This window comes from Salvelinus fontinalis, chromosome 3, assembly GCF_029448725.1.
Source record: "Salvelinus fontinalis isolate EN_2023a chromosome 3, ASM2944872v1, whole genome shotgun sequence".
In the NCBI taxonomy this organism is placed as follows: domain Eukaryota; kingdom Metazoa; phylum Chordata; class Actinopteri; order Salmoniformes; family Salmonidae; genus Salvelinus; species Salvelinus fontinalis.
In genome coordinates, this window is record NC_074667.1 from 59,568,395 (window position 1) to 59,585,482 (window position 17,088).

At 49.8% G+C, this 17,088-nt stretch overlaps 1 protein-coding gene across 3 annotated transcripts in view; it reads right to left on the minus strand.

Annotated features, from left to right (window-relative positions):
• Positions 1–17,088, minus strand: part of LOC129851229 (LIM domain-binding protein 1) — an 83,528-nt gene that overhangs the window by 15,162 nt on the left and 51,278 nt on the right. For all 3 annotated transcript variants that reach the window (XM_055917636.1, XM_055917635.1, XM_055917637.1), the window contains exons 2-4: positions 2,191–2,293; positions 1,785–1,829; positions 1–24 (exon numbers count right to left, since the gene is read on the minus strand). The exon at positions 1–24 is cut by the window's left edge and continues 52 nt beyond it. In XM_055917636.1, coding sequence (XP_055773611.1) covers positions 1–24; positions 1,785–1,829; positions 2,191–2,293 — 172 coding nt within the window. The remainder of the gene's footprint in view (positions 25–1,784; positions 1,830–2,190; positions 2,294–17,088) is intronic.

Consider the following 17,088-nt stretch of genomic DNA (forward strand, 5'->3'; position numbering starts at 1 on the left):
TGGTTCCCATACGGTGTGTGTCTCCTGAGACAGACAGACAAGAGAGGTTAGATGTAGCAATTGCTTGACTAGGGCCGAAGTAACAGCACCTCTTATAGAATACTGGCTTTAACGGCACCTAAATATACAGTTGATGTCGGAAGTTCACATACACCTTAGCCAAATACATTTAAACTCAGTTTTTCACAATTCCTGACATTTAATCCTAGTAAGAATTCCCTGTCTTAGGTCAGTTAGGATCACCACTTTATTGCAATTAGTATTTGGTAGCATTGCCTTTAAATTGTTTAACTTGGGTCAAACGTTTCAGGTAGCCTTCCTCAAGCTTCCCACAATAAGTTGGGTGAATTCTGGCCCATTCCTCCTGACAGAGCTGGTGTAACTGAGTCAGATTTGTAGGCCTCATAGCTCGCACACACTTTTTCAGTTCTGCTCACAAATTTTCTATAGGATTGAAGTCAGGGCTTTGTGATGGCCACTCCAATACCTTGACTTTGTCGTCCTTAAGCCATTTTGCCACAACTTTGGAAGTATGCTTGGGGTCATTGTCCATTTGGAAGACCCATTTGCGACCAAGCTTTAACTTCCTGACTGATGTCTTGAGATGTTGTTTCAAGATATCCACATAATGTTCCATCCTCATGATGCCATCTATTTTGTGAAGTGCACCAGTCCCTCCTGCAGCAAAGCACCCCCACAATGATGCCGCCACCCCCTTGCTTCAAAGTTGGGATGGTATTCTTCGGCTTGCAAGCGCCCCCCTTTTTCCTCAAAACATAATGATGGTCATTATGGCCAAACAGTTCTATTTTTGTTTCATCCAAAAAGTAAAATCTTTGTCCCCATGTGCAGTTGCAAACCGTAGTCTGGCTTTTTAATGGCGTTTTTGGAGCAGTGGATTCTTCCTTGCTGAGCGGCCTTTCAGGTTAAGTCGATATAGGACTCGTTTTACTGTGAATATAGATACTATTGTACCTGTTTCCTCCAGCATCTTCACAAGGTCCTTTGCTGTTGTTCTGGGATTTATTTGTACTTTTCGCACCAAAGTATGTTCATCTCTAGGAGACAGAACGCGTCTCCTTCCTGAGAAATATGACGGCTGCGTGGTCCCACGGTGTTTATACTTGCGTACTATTGTTTGTACAGATGAACGTGGTACCTTCAGGTGTTTGGAAATTGCTCCCAAGGATGAACCAGACTTGTGGAGGTCTACAATTTTTTTTCTGAGGTCTTGGCTGATATCTTTTCATTTTTCCATGATGTCAAGCAAAGAGGCACTGAGTTTGAAGGTAGGCCTTGAAACACACCCACAGGTACCTCCTATTGACTCAAATGATGTCAATTAGCCTATCAGAAGCTTCTAAAGCCATTACATCATTTTCTGGAATTTTCCAAGCTGTTTAAAGGCACAGTCAACTTAGTGTATGTAAACTTCTGACCCACTGGAATTGTAATACAGTGAATTATAAGTGAAATAATCTGTCTGTAAACAATTGTTGGAAAATTTACTTGTGTCATGCAAAAAGTAGATGTCCTAACCGACTTCCAAAACGATAGTTTGTTAAGAAGAAATTTGTGGAGTGGTTGAAAAACCAGTTTTAATGACTCCAACCTAAGTGTATGTAAACTTCCGACTTCAACTGTACACAGTACTGGAACACAAACTGAGTACAGGCACATATTTAAATCCACTACAAACACTGACAGTAGCAAAATAGATGTAGGTCTGTGACATCTAGACAATAAACATCCAGACTAAAGTAGAAACGGTCAGTAGGTCTTACCCTATTCCAGGCTCCAGGTATGAGGGGGGGTACATGGGGGTTGGGCTGCAGAGAGAGACGAGAGAAAGAAGAGAGAAAACAAACTGTCAAGGAAAGAAATATCTAGTTTAATACTTGTCTTTCTCCACGCAAAAATGTGAATTGTAACTGATGCCTGTTATCTGTAAGAACCAGAGAAGACAGTTAGCCTGGACATGTACCACGAACGCACGCACGCACACGTGCAGCAGTCAAATCCATCACCCTGAGATCTGGACGAGCTAGCAGGACTTCCTGTAACAATCCATCTCAGAGGAGGAGCTAACCGCTCACCCCGACTCAGAAAGACACACACACACTCCAGAAAGCACCACAAAATGACACACAGAATGCAACAATGTTGTAGGTGTGTGTGTCTCCTCCTCACCCCAGGTCTCTGTCCAGCATGGTGCCGGGGTGGAACGGGGGAAAGGAGCTGCCGTTGGGGGGCTCCTTTGGAGAGTACAGCTTGAATGACTTGGAGGAACAGCCTGAAAGACAGAGGGCATTACAACTGTAACGACTATATACGTAGCCACTGTACAGAATACATGACTAGTTATTATAGTTCAAGTGGTAATATGTCACTTTTTGGGCGACCAGACTAAATTAATTTACATCTTTACTTTCGCCTTTGTACACCAACTTCAAAATGATATGTCACAGCTGTTTACACGGTACAGTAATTCTCCACACTACAACTGCTTGTTTTGTCACATGAACTGAAATTAAGCACACACACACACACAGGGTTTAGAGTTTGGAGCGAGCGGTCGCATTCACACTTCGCTCCGCAGGTAGTATAACTTTTCATTACATTTCATTACATTTCATTATAGTACAACGGTTTGATTTGTCTAATCTTAGCAATTTCTTCTTAGCTAGCTACATAGCCGTCTTTGTATCAAAGATAATTGCGTAATTATCGTATTTCGTCGTCCTAACGTAGTCTACACTGCTATCTGCCCAGCAGCTAGCCAGCTAGCCAGCTAGCAAACGTCCACCGTCTACCGAATAGCAGCACTGTAGAAACTATTACACTCAACGGAACGACTTGATTAGTGTAGTGTTAGCTAGCTACATAGTTGTCTTTGCTGTCTTCGTATCCAAGATAATTGGGTAGTTCAGAGTGTGTAGTTTTAGAGTGATTATCTTAATTTACCGAGGTTAGCTAGCCAGCTATTTGTCGTCCTTAACGTAGGAAACACTGCTAGCTAGCCAACAGCTAGCCAACGTCTAACGAATAGAACTTCCACATTCAACAACCCGGTCGCATTCCGCTTCGCTCCACAGGTAGTATCACATTTTCATTTCATTTCATTACAGTACAACGGTTTGATTTGTTTGATCGTAGCTAGCTACATAGCTAGCTACATAGCCGTCTATGTATTAAAGATAATTGTGTAGTCTAGAGCGATTTTCTAGGTTAGCTAGCCAGCTATTGTCGTTCTTTTAACGCAACGTAACGTAATCAACACTGCTAGCTAGCCAGCTAGCCACTGAATAGCAGCACTGTAGCAGCACTGTAGAAACTATTACACTCAACGGAACGACTTGATTAGTGTAGTGTCAACAACGCAGCCACTGCCAGCTAGCCTACTTCAGCAGTACTGTATCATTTTAATCAATTTAGTCAATAAGATTCTTGCTACGTAAGCTTAACTTTCTGAACATTCGAGACGTGTAGTCCACTTGTCATTCCAATCTCCTTTGCATTAGCGTAGCCTCTTCTGTAGCCTGTCAACTATGTTTCTGTCTATCCCTGTTCTCTCCTCTCTGCACAGACCATACAAACGCTTCACACCGCGTGGCCACGGCCACCCTAATCTGGTGGTCCCAGCGCGCACGACCCACGTGGAGTTCCAGGTCTCCGGTAGCCTCTGGAACTGCCGATCTGCGGCCAACAAGGCAGAGTTCATCTCAGCCTATGCCTCCCTCCAGTCCCTCGACTTCTTGGCACTGACGGAAACATGGATCACCACAGATAACACTGCTACTCCTACTGCTCTCTCTTCGTCCGCCCACGTGTTCTCGCACACCCCGAGAGCAGCTGGTCAGCGGGGTGGTGGCACCGGGATCCTCATCTCTCCCAAGTGGTCATTCTCTCTTTCTCCCCTTACCCATCTGTCTATCGCCTCCTTTGAATTCCATGCTGTCACAGTTACCAGCCCTTTCAAGCTTAACATCCTTATCATTTATCGCCCTCCAGGTTCCCTCGGAGAGTTCATCAATGAGCTTGATGCCTTGATAAGCTCCTTTCCTGAGGACGGCTCACCTCTCACAGTTCTGGGCGACTTTAACCTCCCCACGTCTACCTTTGACTCATTCCTCTCTGCCTCCTTCTTTCCACTCCTCTCCTCTTTTGACCTCACCCTCTCACCATCCCCCCCTACTCACAAGGCAGGCAATACGCTTGACCTCATCTTTACTAGATGCTGTTCTTCCACTAATCTCATTGCAACTCCCCTCCAAGTCTCCGACCACTACCTTGTATCCTTTTCCCTCTCGCTCTCATCCAACACTTCCCACTCTGCCCCTACTCGGATGATATCGCGCCGTCCAAACCTTCGCTCTCTCTCCCCCGCTACTCTCTCCTCTTCCACCCTATCATCTCTTCCCTCTGCTCAAACCTTCTCCAACCTATCTCCTGATTCTGCCTCCTCAACCCTCCTCTCCTCCCTTTCTGCATCCTTTGACTCTCTATGTCCCCTATCCTCCAGGCCGGCTCGGTCCTCCCCTCCCGCTCCGTGGCTCGACGACTCATTGCGAGCTCACAGAACAGGGCTCCGGGCAGCCGAGCGGAAATGGAGGAAAACTCGCCTCCCTGCGGACCTGGCATCCTTTCACTCCCTCCTCTCTACATTTTCCTCTTCTGTCTCTGCTGCTAAAGCCACTTTCTACCACTCTAAATTCCAAGCATCTACCTCTAACCCTAGGAAGCTCTTTGCCACCTTCTCCTCCCTCCCTCCCCCTCCCCCCCCTCATCCCTCTCTGCAGATGACTTCGTCAACCATTTTGAAAAGAAGGTCGACGACATCCGATCCTCGTTTGCTAAGTCAAACGACACCGCTGGTTCTGCTCACACTGCCCTACCCTGTGCTCTGACCTCTTTCTCCCCTCTCTCTCCAGATGAAATCTCGCGTCTTGTGACGGCCGGCCGCCCAACAACCTGCCCGCTTGACCCTATCCCCTCCTCTCTTCTCCAGACCATTTCCGGAGACCTTCTCCCTTACCTCACCTCGCTCATCAACTCATCCCTGACCGCTGGCTACGTCCCTTCCGTCTTCAAGAGAGCGAGAGTTGCACCCCTTCTGAAAAAACCTACACTCGATCCCTCCGATGTCAACAACTACAGACCAGTATCCCTTCTTTCTTTTCTCTCCAAAACTCTTGAACGTGCCGTCCTTGGCCAGCTCTCCTGCTATCTCTCTCAGAATGACCTTCTTGATCCAAATCAGTCAGGTTTCAAGACTAGTCATTCAACTGAGACTGCTCTTCTCTGTATCACGGAGGCGCTCCGCACTGCTAAAGCTAACTCTCTCTCCTCTGCTCTCATCCTTCTAGACCTATCGGCTGCCTTCGACACTGTGAACCATCAGATCCTCCTCTCCACCCTCTCCGAGTTGGGCATCTCCGGCGCGGCCCACGCTTGGATTGCGTCCTACCTGACAGGTCGCTCCTACCAGGTGGCGTGGCGAGAATCTGTCTCCTCACCACGTGCTCTCACCACTGGTGTCCCCCAGGGCTCTGTTCTAGGCCCTCTCCTATTCTCGCTATACACCAAGTCACTTGGCTCTGTCATAACCTCACATGGTCTCTCCTATCATTGCTATGCAGACGACACACAATTAATCTTCTCCTTTCCCCCTTCTGATGACCAGGTGGCGAATCGCATCTCTGCATGTCTGGCAGACATATCAGTGTGGATGACGGATCACCACCTCAAGCTGAACCTCGGCAAGACGGAGCTGCTCTTCCTCCCGGGGAAGGACTGCCCGTTCCATGATCTCGCCATCACGGTTGACAACTCCATTGTGTCCTCCTCCCAGAGCGCTAAGAACCTTGGCGTGATCCTGGACAACACCCTGTCGTTCTCAACTAACATCAAGGCGGTGGCCCGTTCCTGTAGGTTCATGCTCTACAACATCCGCAGAGTACGACCCTGCCTCACACAGGAAGCGGCGCAGGTCCTAATCCAGGCACTTGTCATCTCCCGTCTGGATTACTGCAACTCGCTGTTGGCTGGGCTCCCTGCCTGTGCCATTAAACCCCTACAACTCATCCAGAACGCCGCAGCCCGTCTGGTGTTCAACCTTCCCAAGTTCTCTCACGACACCCCGCTCCTCCGCTCTCTCCACTGGCTTCCAGTTGAAGCTCGCATCCGCTACAAGACCATGGTGCTTGCCTACGGAGCTGTGAGGGGAACGGCACCTCAGTACCTCCAGGCTCTGATCAGGCCCTACACCCAAACAAGGGCACTGCGTTCATCCACCTCTGGCCTGCTCGCCTCCCTACCTCTGAGGAAGTACAGTTCCCGCCCAGCCCAGTCAAAACTGTTCGCTGCTCTGGCCCCCCAATGGTGGAACAAACTCCCTCACGACGCCAGGACAGCGGAGTCAATCACCACCTTCCGGAGACACCTGAAACCCCACCTCTTTAAGGAATACCTAGGATAGGATAAAGTAATCCTTCTGACCCCCCCCCCCCCCTTAAAAGATTTAGATGCACTGTTGTAAAGTGGCTGTTCCACTGGATGTCATAAGGTGAATGCACCAATTTGTAAGTCGATCTGGATAAGAGCGTCTGCTAAATGACTTAAATGTAAAATGTAAGCGAACTGTTAGAATTATATCAACCAGGAAATGGTGGAGCGATTTCTGCATTGAGCATCTTTAAGTGATAAGTGTGTGGACACACACACACACTAGTAGGGTAGACCAGTTCTGCCCTAGGCGGCACTCATTCACAGGTCAGCAGCCACACACACCCACACACACACACACCCACACCCACACCCACACCCACACACACACACACACAGTTCCTAACATAAAGGTGCAGGACAACAACTTCCCGGCCCAAGCCAATAACTCATGTTCACACACAGCCCCTGCCCTGTATCCCCTCTCCCATCACAGCCCTGCCCTGTATCCCCTCTCCCATCACAGCCCCTTCCCTGTATCCCCTCTCCCATCACAGCCCCTGCCCTGTATCCCCTCTCCCATCACAGCCCTTCCCTGTATCCCCTCTCCCATCACAGCTCCTGCCCTGTATCCCCTCTCCCATCACAGCCCTGCCCTGTATCCCCTCTCGCATCACAGCCCCTTCCCTGTATCCCCTCTCCCATCACAGCCCCTGCCCTGTATCCGATCTCCCATCACAGCCCCTGCCCTGTATCCCCTCTCCCATCACAGCCCCTGCCCTGTATCCCCTCTCCCATCACAGCCCCTGCCCATCTAGCCAGTCCTACCCCTCCTCCTCTCTCTATCATAACAACCATCTAGCCAGTCCTACCCCTCCTCCTCTCTATCATAACAACCATCTAGCCAGTCCTACCCCTCCTCCTCTCTCTATCATAACAACCATCTAGCCAGTCCTACCCCTCCTCCTCTCTCTATAACAACCATCTAGCCAGTCCTACCCCTCCTCCTCTCTCTATAACAACCATCTAGCCAGTCCTACCCCTCCTCCTCTCTCTATAACAACCATCTAGCCAGTCCTACCCCTCCTCCTCTCTCTATAACAACCATCTAGCCAGTCCTACCCCTCCTCCTCCTCTCTCTATAACAACCATCTAGCCAGTCCTACCCCTCCTCCTCTCTCTATCATAACAACCATCTAGCCAGTCCTACTCCTCCTCCTCTCTCTATAACAACCATCAAGCCAGTCCTACCCCTCCTCCTCTCTCTATAACAACCATCAAGCCAGTCCTACCCCTCCTCCTCTCTCTATAACAACCATCTAGCCAGTCCTACCCCTCCTCCTCTCTCTATAACAACCATCTAGCCAGTCCTACTCCTCCTCCTCTCTCTATAACAACCATCTAGCCAGTCCTACCCCTCTTCCTCTCTATAACAACCATCTAGCCAGTCCTACCCCTCCTCCTCTCTCTATAACAACCATCTAGCCAGTCCTACCCCTCCTCCTCTCTCTATAACAACCATCTAGCCAGTCCTACCCCTCCTCCTCTCTCTATAACAACCATCTAGCCAGTCCCACCCCTCCTCCTCTCTCTCTCTATAACAACCATCTAGCCAGTCCCACCCCTCCTCCTCTCTCTCTCTATAACAACCATCTAGCCAGTCCCACCCCACCTCCTCTCACTCTCTATAACAGCCATCTAGCCAGTCCTACCCCTCCTCCTCTCTCTATAACAACCATCTAGCCAGTCCTACCCCTCCTCCTCTCTCTATCATAACAACCATCTAGCCAGTCCTACCCCTCCTCCTCTCTCTATAACAACCATCTAGCCAGTCCTACTCCTCCTCCTCTCTCTATAACAACCATCTAGCCAGTCCTACTCCTCCTCCTCTCTCCATCATAACAACCATCTAGCCAGTCCTACCCCTCCTCCTCTATATCATAACAACCATCTAGCCAGTCCTACTCCTCCTCCTCCTCTCTATAACAACCATCTAGCCAGTCCTACTCCTCCTCCTCTCTCTATAACAACCATCAGGCCAGTCCTACCCCTCCTCCTCTCTCTATCATAACAACCATCTAGCCAGTCCTACCCCTCCTCCTCTCTCTCTATAACAACCATCTAGCCAGTCCTACCCCTCCTCCTCTCTCTCTATAACAACCATCTAGCCAGTCCTACCCCTCCTCCTCTCTCTATCATAACAACCATCAAGCCAGTCCTACCCCTCCTCCTCTCTCCATCATAACAACCATCAAGCCAGTCCTACCCCTCCTCCTCTCTCTATAACAACCATCAAGCCAGTCCTACCCCTCCTCCTCTCTCCATCATAACAACCATCTAGCCAGTCCTACCCCTCCTCCTCCTCTCTCCATAACAACCATCTAGCCAGTCCTACCCCTCCTCCTCCTCTCTCTATAACAACCATCTAACCAGTCCTACCCCTCCTCCTCTCTCCATCATAACAACCATCTAGCCAGTCCTACCCCTCCTCCTCTCTCTATAACAACCATCTAGCCAGTCCTACCCCTCCTCCTCTCTCTATCATAACAACCATCTAGCCAGTCCTACCCCTCCTCTCTCTATAACAACCATCTAGCCAGTCCTACCCCTCCTCCTCTCTCTATCATAACAACCATCTAACCAGTCCTATCCCTCCTCCTCCTCTCTCTATAACAACCATCAAGCCAGTCCTACCCCTCCTCCTCTCTCTATAACAACCATCTAGCCAGTCCTACCCCTCCTCCTCTCTCTATAACAACCATCAAGCCAGTCCTACCCCTCCTCCTCCTCTCTCTATAACAACCATCTAACCAGTCCTACCCCTCCTCCTCTCTCTATAACAACCATCTAGCCAGTCCTACCCCTCCTCCTCTCTCTATCATAACAACCATCTAGCCAGTCCTACCCCCCCTCCTCTCTCTATAACAACCATCTAGCCAGTCCTACTCCTCCTCCTCTCTCTATCATAACAACCATCTAGCCAGTCCTACCCCTCCTCCTCTCTCTATAACAACCATCTAGCCAGTCCTACCCCTCCTCCTCTCTCTATCATAACCATCTAGCCAGTCCTACCCCTCTTCCTCTCTCTATAACAACCATCTAGCCAGTCCTACCCCTCCTCCTCTCTCTATCATAACAACCATCTAGCCAGTCCTACCCCTCCTCCTCTCTCTATAACAACCATCTAGCCAGTCCTACCCCTCCTCCTCTCTCTATCATAACCATCTAGCCAGACCTATCCCTCCTCCTCTCTCTATAACAACCATCTAGCCAGACCTACCCCTCCTCCTCTCTCTATAACAACCATCTAGCCAGTCCTACCCCTCCTCCTCTCTCTATCATAACCATCTAGCCAGTCCTACCCCTCCTCCTCTCTCTATAACAACCATCTAGCCAGACCTACCCCTCCTCCTCTCTCTCTATAACAACCATCTAGCCAGTCCTACCCCTCCTCCTATCTCTATCATAATAACCATCTAGCCAGTCCTACCCCTCCTCCTCTCTCTATAACAACCATCTAGCCAGTCCTACCCCTCCTCCTCTCTATCATAACAACATTCTAGCCAGTCCTACTCCTCCTCCTCTCTATCATAACAACCATCTAGCCAGTCCTACCCCCCCCCTCCTCTCTCTATAACAACCATCTAGCCAGTCCTACCCCTCCTCCTCTCTCTATCATAACAACCATCTAGCCAGTCCTACCCCTCCTCCTCTCTCTCTCTATAACAACCATCTAGCCAGTCCTACCCCTCCTCCTCTCTCTATCATAACAACCATCTAGCCAGTCCTACCCCTCCTCCTCTCTCTATCATAACAACCATCTAGCCAGTCCTACTCCTCCTCCTCTCTCTATCATAACAACCATCTAGCCAGTCATACCCCTCCTCCTCTCTCTATAACAACCATCTAGCCAGTCCTACCCCTCCTCCTCTCTCTATAACAACCATCTAGCCAGTCCTTCCCCTCCTCCTCTCTCTATAACAACCATCTAGCCAGTCCTACTCCTCCTCCTCTCTCTATAACAACCATCTAGCCAGTCCTACCCCTCCTCCTCTCTCTATCATAACAACCATCTACCCAGTCCTACCCCTCCTCCTCTCTCTATCATAACAACCATCTAGCCAGTCCTACTCCTCCTCCTCTCTCTATCATAACAACCATCTAGCCAGTCCTACCCCTCCTCCTCTCTCTATAACAACCATCTAGCCAGTCCTACCCCTCCTCCTCTCTCTATAACAACCATCTAGCCAGTCCTACTCCTCCTCCTCTCTCTATAACAACCATCTAGCCAGTCCTACCCCTCCTCCTCTCTCTATCATAACAACCATCTAGCCAGTCCTACCCCTCCTCCTCTCTATCATAACAACATTCTAGCCAGTCCTACCCCCCCTCCTCTCTCTATAACAACCATCTAGCCAGTCCTACCCCTCCTCCTCTCTCTATCATAACAACCATCTAGCCAGTCCTACCCCTCCTCCTCTCTCTATAACAACCATCTAGCCAGTCCTACCCCTCCTCCTCTCTATCATAACAACATTCTAGCCAGTCCTACCCCTCCTCCTCTCTATCATAACAACCATCTAGCCAGTCCTACCCCCCCTCCTCTCTCTATAACAACCATCTAGCCAGTCCTACCCCTCCTCCTCTCTCTATCATAACAACCATCTAGCCAGTCCTACCCCTCCTCCTCTCTCTCTATAACAACCATCTAGCCAGTCCTACCCCTCCTCCTCTCTCTATCATAACAACCATCTAGCCAGACCTACCCCTCCTCCTCTCTCTATAACAACCATCTAGCCAGTCCTACCCCTCCTCCTCTCTCTATCATAACCATCTAGCCAGTCCTACCCCTCCTCCTCTCTCTATAACAACCATCTAGCCAGACCTACCCCTCCTCCTCTCTATCATAACAACCATCTAGCCAGACCTACCCCTCCTCCTCTCTCTATAACAACCATCTAGCCAGACCTACCCCTCCTCCTCTCTCTATAACAACCATCTAGCCAGACCTACCCCTCCTCCTCTCTCTATCATAACAACCATCTAGCCAGACCTACCCCTCCTCCTCTCTCTCTATAACAACCATCTAGCCAGTCCTACCCCTCCTCCTCTCTCTATAACAACCATCTAGCCAGTCCTACCCCTCCTCCTCCTCTCTCTATAACAACCATCTAGCCAGTCCTACCCCTCCTCCTCTCTCTATCATAACAACCATCTAGCCAGTCCTACTCCTCCTCCTCTCTCTATAACAACCATCAAGCCAGTCCTACCCCTCCTCCTCTCTCTATAACAACCATCAAGCCAGTCCTACCCCTCCTCCTCTCTCTATAACAACCATCTAGCCAGTCCTACCCCTCCTCCTCTCTCTATAACAACCATCTAGCCAGTCCTACTCCTCCTCCTCTCTCTATAACAACCATCTAGCCAGTCCTACCCCTCTTCCTCTCTATAACAACCATCTAGCCAGTCCTACCCCTCCTCCTCTCTCTATAACAACCATCTAGCCAGTCCTACCCCTCCTCCTCTCTCTATAACAACCATCTAGCCAGTCCTACCCCTCCTCCTCTCTCTATAACAACCATCTAGCCAGTCCCACCCCTCCTCCTCTCTCTCTCTATAACAACCATCTAGCCAGTCCCACCCCTCCTCCTCTCTCTCTCTATAACAACCATCTAGCCAGTCCCACCCCACCTCCTCTCACTCTCTATAACAGCCATCTAGCCAGTCCTACCCCTCCTCCTCTCTCTATAACAACCATCTAGCCAGTCCTACCCCTCCTCCTCTCTCTATCATAACAACCATCTAGCCAGTCCTACCCCTCCTCCTCTCTCTATAACAACCATCTAGCCAGTCCTACTCCTCCTCCTCTCTCTATAACAACCATCTAGCCAGTCCTACTCCTCCTCCTCTCTCCATCATAACAACCATCTAGCCAGTCCTACCCCTCCTCCTCTATATCATAACAACCATCTAGCCAGTCCTACTCCTCCTCCTCCTCTCTATAACAACCATCTAGCCAGTCCTACTCCTCCTCCTCTCTCTATAACAACCATCAGGCCAGTCCTACCCCTCCTCCTCTCTCTATCATAACAACCATCTAGCCAGTCCTACCCCTCCTCCTCTCTCTCTATAACAACCATCTAGCCAGTCCTACCCCTCCTCCTCTCTCTCTATAACAACCATCTAGCCAGTCCTACCCCTCCTCCTCTCTCTATCATAACAACCATCAAGCCAGTCCTACCCCTCCTCCTCTCTCCATCATAACAACCATCAAGCCAGTCCTACCCCTCCTCCTCTCTCTATAACAACCATCTAGCCAGTCCTACCCCTCCTCCTCTCTCCATCATAACAACCATCTAGCCAGTCCTACCCCTCCTCCTCCTCTCTCCATAACAACCATCTAGCCAGTCCTACCCCTCCTCCTCCTCTCTCTATAACAACCATCTAACCAGTCCTACCCCTCCTCCTCTCTCCATCATAACAACCATCTAGCCAGTCCTACCCCTCCTCCTCTCTCTATAACAACCATCTAGCCAGTCCTACCCCTCCTCCTCTCTCTATCATAACAACCATCTAGCCAGTCCTACCCCTCCTCCTCTCTCTATAACAACCATCTAGCCAGTCCTACCCCTCCTCCTCTCTCTATCATAACAACCATCTAACCAGTCCTATCCCTCCTCCTCCTCTCTCTATAACAACCATCAAGCCAGTCCTACCCCTCCTCCTCTCTCTATAACAACCATCTAGCCAGTCCTACCCCTCCTCCTCTCTCTATAACAACCATCAAGCCAGTCCTACCCCTCCTCCTCCTCTCTCTATAACAACCATCTAACCAGTCCTACCCCTCCTCCTCTCTCTATAACAACCATCTAGCCAGTCCTACCCCTCCTCCTCTCTCTATCATAACAACCATCTAGCCAGTCCTACCCCCCCTCCTCTCTCTATAACAACCATCTAGCCAGTCCTACTCCTCCTCCTCTCTCTATCATAACAACCATCTAGCCAGTCCTACCCCTCCTCCTCTCTCTATAACAACCATCTAGCCAGTCCTACCCCTCCTCCTCTCTCTATCATAACCATCTAGCCAGTCCTACCCCTCTTCCTCTCTCTATAACAACCATCTAGCCAGTCCTACCCCTCCTCCTCTCTCTATCATAACAACCATCTAGCCAGTCCTACCCCTCCTCCTCTCTCTATAACAACGATCTAGCCAGTCCTACCCCTCCTCCTCTCTCTATCATAACCATCTAGCCAGACCTATCCCTCCTCCTCTCTCTATAACAACCATCTAGCCAGACCTACCCCTCCTCCTCTCTCTATAACAACCATCTAGCCAGTCCTACCCCTCCTCCTCTCTCTATCATAACCATCTAGCCAGTCCTACCCCTCCTCCTCTCTCTATAACAACCATCTAGCCAGACCTACCCCTCCTCCTCTCTCTCTATAACAACCATCTAGCCAGTCCTACCCCTCCTCCTATCTCTATCATAATAACCATCTAGCCAGTCCTACCCCTCCTCCTCTCTCTATAACAACCATCTAGCCAGTCCTACCCCTCCTCCTCTCTATCATAACAACATTCTAGCCAGTCCTACTCCTCCTCCTCTCTATCATAACAACCATCTAGCCAGTCCTACCCCCCCCTCCTCTCTCTATAACAACCATCTAGCCAGTCCTACCCCTCCTCCTCTCTCTATCATAACAACCATCTAGCCAGTCCTACCCCTCCTCCTCTCTCTCTCTATAACAACCATCTAGCCAGTCCTACCCCTCCTCCTCTCTCTATCATAACAACCATCTAGCCAGTCCTACCCCTCCTCCTCTCTCTATCATAACAACCATCTAGCCAGTCCTACTCCTCCTCCTCTCTCTATCATAACAACCATCTAGCCAGTCATACCCCTCCTCCTCTCTCTATAACAACCATCTAGCCAGTCCTACCCCTCCTCCTCTCTCTATAACAACCATCTAGCCAGTCCTTCCCCTCCTCCTCTCTCTATAACAACCATCTAGCCAGTCCTACTCCTCCTCCTCTCTCTATAACAACCATCTAGCCAGTCCTACCCCTCCTCCTCTCTCTATCATAACAACCATCTACCCAGTCCTACCCCTCCTCCTCTCTCTATCATAACAACCATCTAGCCAGTCCTACTCCTCCTCCTCTCTCTATCATAACAACCATCTAGCCAGTCCTACCCCTCCTCCTCTCTCTATAACAACCATCTAGCCAGTCCTACCCCTCCTCCTCTCTCTATAACAACCATCTAGCCAGTCCTACTCCTCCTCCTCTCTCTATAACAACCATCTAGCCAGTCCTACCCCTCCTCCTCTCTCTATCATAACAACCATCTAGCCAGTCCTACCCCTCCTCCTCTCTATCATAACAACATTCTAGCCAGTCCTACCCCCCCTCCTCTCTCTATAACAACCATCTAGCCAGTCCTACCCCTCCTCCTCTCTCTATCATAACAACCATCTAGCCAGTCCTACCCCTCCTCCTCTCTCTATAACAACCATCTAGCCAGTCCTACCCCTCCTCCTCTCTATCATAACAACATTCTAGCCAGTCCTACCCCTCCTCCTCTCTATCATAACAACCATCTAGCCAGTCCTACCCCCCCTCCTCTCTCTATAACAACCATCTAGCCAGTCCTACCCCTCCTCCTCTCTCTATCATAACAACCATCTAGCCAGTCCTACCCCTCCTCCTCTCTCTCTATAACAACCATCTAGCCAGTCCTACCCCTCCTCCTCTCTCTATCATAACAACCATCTAGCCAGTCCTACCCCTCCTCCTCTCTCTATCATAACAACCATCTAGCCAGTCCTACTCCTCCTCCTCTCTCTATCATAACAACCATCTAGCCAGTCCTACCCCTCCTCCTCTCTCTATAACAACCATCTAGCCAGTCCTACCCCTCCTCCTCTCTCTATAACAACCATCTAGCCAGTCCTACTCCTCCTCCTCTCTCTATAACAACCATCTAGCCAGTCCTACCCCTCCTCCTCTCTCTATCATAACAACCATCTACCCAGTCCTACCCCTCCTCCTCTCTCTATAACAACCATCTAGCCAGTCCTACTCCTCCTCCTCTCTCTATAACAACCATCTAGCCAGTCCTACCCCTCCTCCTCTCTCTATAACAACCATCTAGCCAGTCCTACCCCTCCTCCTCTCTCTATAACAACCATCTAGCCAGTCCTACCCCTCCTCCTCTCTCTATAACAACCATCTAGCCAGTCCTACCCCTCCTCCTCTCTCTATAACAACCATCTAGCCAGTCCTACCCCTCCTCCTCTCTCTATAACAACTATCTAGCCAGTCCTACCCGTCCTCCTCTCTCTCTATAACAACCATCAAGCCAGTCCTACCCCTCCTCCTCTATCATAACAACCATCTAGCCAGGTCTACCCCTCCTCCTCTCTCCATCATAACAACCATCTTGCCAGTCCTACCCCTCCTCCTCTCTCCATCATAACAACCATCTAGCCAGTCCTACCCCTCCTCCTCTCTCCTCTATAACAACCATCAAGCCAGTCCTACCCCTCCTCCTCTCTATCATAACAACATTCTAGCCAGTCCTACTCCTCCTCCTCTCTCTATAACAACCATCTAGCCAGTCCTACCCCTCCTCCTCTCTCTATAACAACCATCTAGCCAGTCCTACTCCTCCTCCTCTCTCTATCATAACAACCATCTAACCAGTCCTACCCCTCCTCCTCTCTCTATAACAACCATCTAGCCAGTCCTACCCCTCCTCCTCTCTCTATAACAACCATCTAGCCAGTCCTACTCCTCCTCCTCTCTCTATCATAACAACCATCTAGCCAGTCCTACCCCTCCTCCTCTCTCTATCATAACAACCATCTAGCCAGTCCTACCCCTCCTCCTCTCTCTATAACAACCATCTAGCCAGTCCTACCCCTCCTCCTCTCTCTATCATAACCATCTAGCCAGACCTATCCCTCCTCCTCTCTCTATAACAACCATCTAGCCAGACCTACCCCTCCTCCTCTCTCTATAACAACCATCTAGCCAGTCCTACCCCTCCTCCTCTCTCTATCATAACCATCTAGCCAGTCCTACCCCTCCTCCTCTCTCTATAACAACCATCTAGCCAGACCTACCCCTCCTCCTCTCTATCATAACAACCATCTAGCCAGACCTACCCCTCCTCCTCTCTCTATAACAACCATCTAGCCAGACCTACCCCTCCTCCTCTCTCTCTATAACAACCATCTAGCCAGTCCCACCCCTCCTCCTCTCTCTCTCTATAACAACCATCTAGCCAGTCCCACCCCTCCTCCTCTCTCTCTCTATAACAACCATCTAGCCAGTCCCACCCCACCTCCTCTCACTCTCTATAACAGCCATCTAGCCAGTCCTACCCCTCCTCCTCTCTCTATAACAACCATCTAGCCAGTCCTACCCCTCCTCCTCTCTCTATCATAACAACCATCTAGCCAGTCCTACCCCTCCTCCTCTCTCTATAACAACCATCTAGCCAGTCCTACTCCTCCTCCTCTCTCTATAACAACCATCTAGCCAGTCCTACTCCTCCTCCTCTCTCCATCATAACAACCATCTAGCCAGTCCTACCCCTCCTCCTCTATATCATAACAACCATCTAGCCAGTCCTACTC